General features: G+C 49.8%; 1 protein-coding gene across 1 annotated transcript; it reads left to right on the top strand.

Moving 5' to 3' along the window:
* Positions 1-974: 974 nt before the first annotated feature.
* J4E82_007179 (uncharacterized protein) lies at positions 975-2,728 on the top strand (the record flags this gene model as incomplete). Its single annotated transcript, XM_051733426.1, has 3 exons — positions 975-1,674; positions 1,729-2,048; positions 2,102-2,728. The coding sequence occupies 3 exons, from the start codon at positions 975-977 to the stop codon at positions 2,726-2,728; spliced, it is 1,647 nt and encodes a 548-aa protein (XP_051586749.1).
* Between the last annotated feature and the right edge of the window lie 483 nt (positions 2,729-3,211).

The raw sequence follows: 3,211 nt of genomic DNA, 5'->3' as shown, positions 1-3,211 counted from the left end.
GGGGCTCTCAAGGTACCTAGAGTGTTGGCGTTGATATAATAAGTCGGAAACATCGAGTTCCACTACAGTTGTGAACATTAGCTTCGACAAATTAAGGCAAATAGTACTTTTAAGTTTGTGCTCGGAGCAGCGACGCTCGCGCAGATTGCCAACAGGATCGCCAGCGTCGCACCCAGGCGCTCGAAAGTTTCACAACACTGTGGACTGGACTATCCCCCAAACATTCCTCATCTTGTCGTTCGTTTGACGTATGGCAATGATACAGGTATGCAGAGTTCTCTGATCTGTACTGATGAATGGAGGGAGGAGGAGAGATGGTCATTGAGGTTGATGAACGCTGTGCAAGTGCCTATTGCGATAGGCAGTCGCGCACCGTCCTGCAACCTCACCAATCGGAGTCGCATCGGCCCGCAGCGCGAGTCCCATTCTCAGTCATGCGCTCGCCCCTCGCTCGCCCCTCGCTCACCCCAGCTACTTGCCCGCCCACCCTCAAGATACGCCATTCTCCTTGACTTCTGTCCGCGAAAGCTTTAATCCTGTCGTCCTTATCTGACAACGGCTTATGTTGCTTATGGTCACCTGTGCGCTTATGCTTGGCATCCCAAGCTTCCTTCGTGATCCTTCGAATTTCCCCGGATTTGATTCGAAACATCCAGAGCCAACTCCACCAATGACACAATGCGCATACTGCTTTTGAACGTGCTAAATTCGGAGAAATACTGCAACAGTCTGGCAAATATATACCCATGCTCGGCTCTCGCACAATAAGATCCATGCACTACTCCGCAAGGCGTAGGTGCTCTGTTCTGATCGCGGAGCCCGCTCGAAATGGTTAACTGAAGCATCTGTTACAATATTACCACCGGGAAAGTTGATATTGAAATGGTGTGCAGGCATCTGCACCTCCGAAAGTATTACTTTAAAGTCGGCGTGCGCAATGCAGAGCACCATCTGCGCGCAGCCATTCATTCAAAATGCGTTTTCTACCGACTATCACTGCACTTTTTCTTGCGCCGACTGCTGTCTTCGCAGCATGGGGCTACACCGACGACGGCAAGAACTATGTGATCGACACGAATGCAAATCTCGTAGTCAAGGTCAGCAAGACGAACGGGGACATGACATCGATCAAGTACCGCGGCATCGAATACAATGGTCAGAATGGTAAAAACTCGCATGTGGAATCTGGTCTCGCACCTGGAACTGTCACCATCAAGCAATACACCACTCCAGCCAACATCATCAAGGTGACGATGAAAGTTGGCACTCTCGTCCATACTTTGGTCTTTCGCTATGGCAATCCCAACGTATACATATTTATGAACAAGAAAGACACCAGCATCACTGTGTCGAGATACATTCTTCGCATTCCTCCGAACATATTCACCAACAATGTTAACGAGGACACTGACTGGATTCCAGATGGCGCTCCAGCCATCGAATCTGGTGATATCAATGGTCTAAATGGCCAGACGTGGTCCAAACATTACTCTGGCAAGAAATACGGTCGCACAATGGACTATGACTGGGTCGGATATACGAACAGCAATGTTGGCATGTATATGGTTCGTTCGAATCATGAGAAGGCGTCAGGAGGCCCATTCTTCCGAAGCTTAGTACGCCGCGGGGGTAGTGGTGGGCCGGATCTATATGATATCTATCACTACAACATGGGTACGTCGGCGCTTCTCTCCGCTTTCATTTAGAAAGATTACTGATATGTTACAGGTCATACCGATGTGATGCGCTTCGGTCTCCAAGGTCCATCTGTCCTTCACTTCACTGATGGTGGTGCTGCACCAAACACTGCTCTATTCGCGCGCAATGCCAACTGGGATTGGTTTGACGCCCTCGAGATTGATGGCTGGACCCCGGCTAGCAAGCGCGGCGCTGTCTCTGGTGTTGGTCTGGCGAATGTGAAGAGCGGGTACCAGTATGTTGTAGGCTTGAAGAGTGCCCAGGCTCAGTACTGGGCTACTGCAGGAACCGGCACCTGGAAGATCAGCAAGGTCTTGCCAGGCTCATACACTTTGAACGTATACAAGGGTGTAAGGATAGCCACACCTTTCTTCAAGGAGATTGTACTAATGCGGCGTTCCAGGAGCTCGAAGTTCATACCAGCACTGTCACCATCACTGCTGGAGGAACCGTGGCGCTGAACACAATCACCTGCAATGACCCTTCAGATACATCCGCCATATGGCGGATTGGTGAATGGGATGGCACACCCAAGGGATTTCTTAATTTCGGTGACAGCCCCATGAAGCCGACGTATATGCATCCGTCTGATTCGCGGCTTGCAAAGTGGGACACGGGAAACTACATCATAGGTACCAGTAACAGCGCCAACTTTCCGGGCTATATCTGGAAGGATATCAACAACGATCACATTGTATACTTCCGCCTCACTGATGCGCAATTGGCCAAGGGTGCAAAGATCAGGATCGGTGTCACAGAAGGTTCTGCAGGTGGACGGCCAACTATTGTGATGAACAGTTGGAGTGCTCCTTTGCAGTCCGACAAGGGCCAGGGGGACACTAGAAGTCTGACTGTTGGAACGTATCGCGGCAATAACTACATCTATGAGTTCAACGTCCCAGCAAGTGCTTGGGTGAACAGTGCGAGGGAATACCAGCTGCTGAAGATCTCTGTGATCTCTGGAAAAACTTCTACTGGCTACTTGAGTCCGGGAATGAGTGTCGATGCGATCGACATGGTCGCAGCCTAGAAGGGATCGACTTCTCAGCCCATTTCACGTGGGGCTTGCAGTCAAGTGGACATGGTAGCCAGGCGGTACACATTAAGCAGATCCACCACTCTTATGAATGCTTCTCCTGCGCTTTAAAGCTTTCTGTACCGTGAAGGTGAAGATGACTGTGGCTTCTCGTCCTCGAGTACCTCGCCTTCAGCACCAAGTCCTGCTAGCGAGAGCTTCGCGAACCTTAGCAACCACAATATAAGGAAGGCACAACTACTTTCCCTTTCTCTTCTCCGTTACATCTAACAGTAATCACTTGTTCTCATTTTTCTCAAACAAGATATACTGACGGTGTGTAGAATTTGGTACCATCTTCGTCAGCTCCCTACCAGAGTTGCTATCAGTCAATCAGTCAGTTGTCAGTTCATCTTTGCGGTTCAAACTGTCAGTCTGGAGGTAGTGAACTGACCTGATTGACTGCCAAGACATTTTTTAGAATCGCGAACTGAGACT

This window comes from Alternaria postmessia (genome assembly GCF_024291825.1).
Source record: "Alternaria postmessia strain BMP 2775 chromosome Unknown scaffold_47, whole genome shotgun sequence".
NCBI classification, from domain to species: Eukaryota; Fungi; Ascomycota; class Dothideomycetes; order Pleosporales; family Pleosporaceae; genus Alternaria; species Alternaria postmessia.
This window is presented reverse-complemented; position numbering and strand designations above follow the sequence as displayed.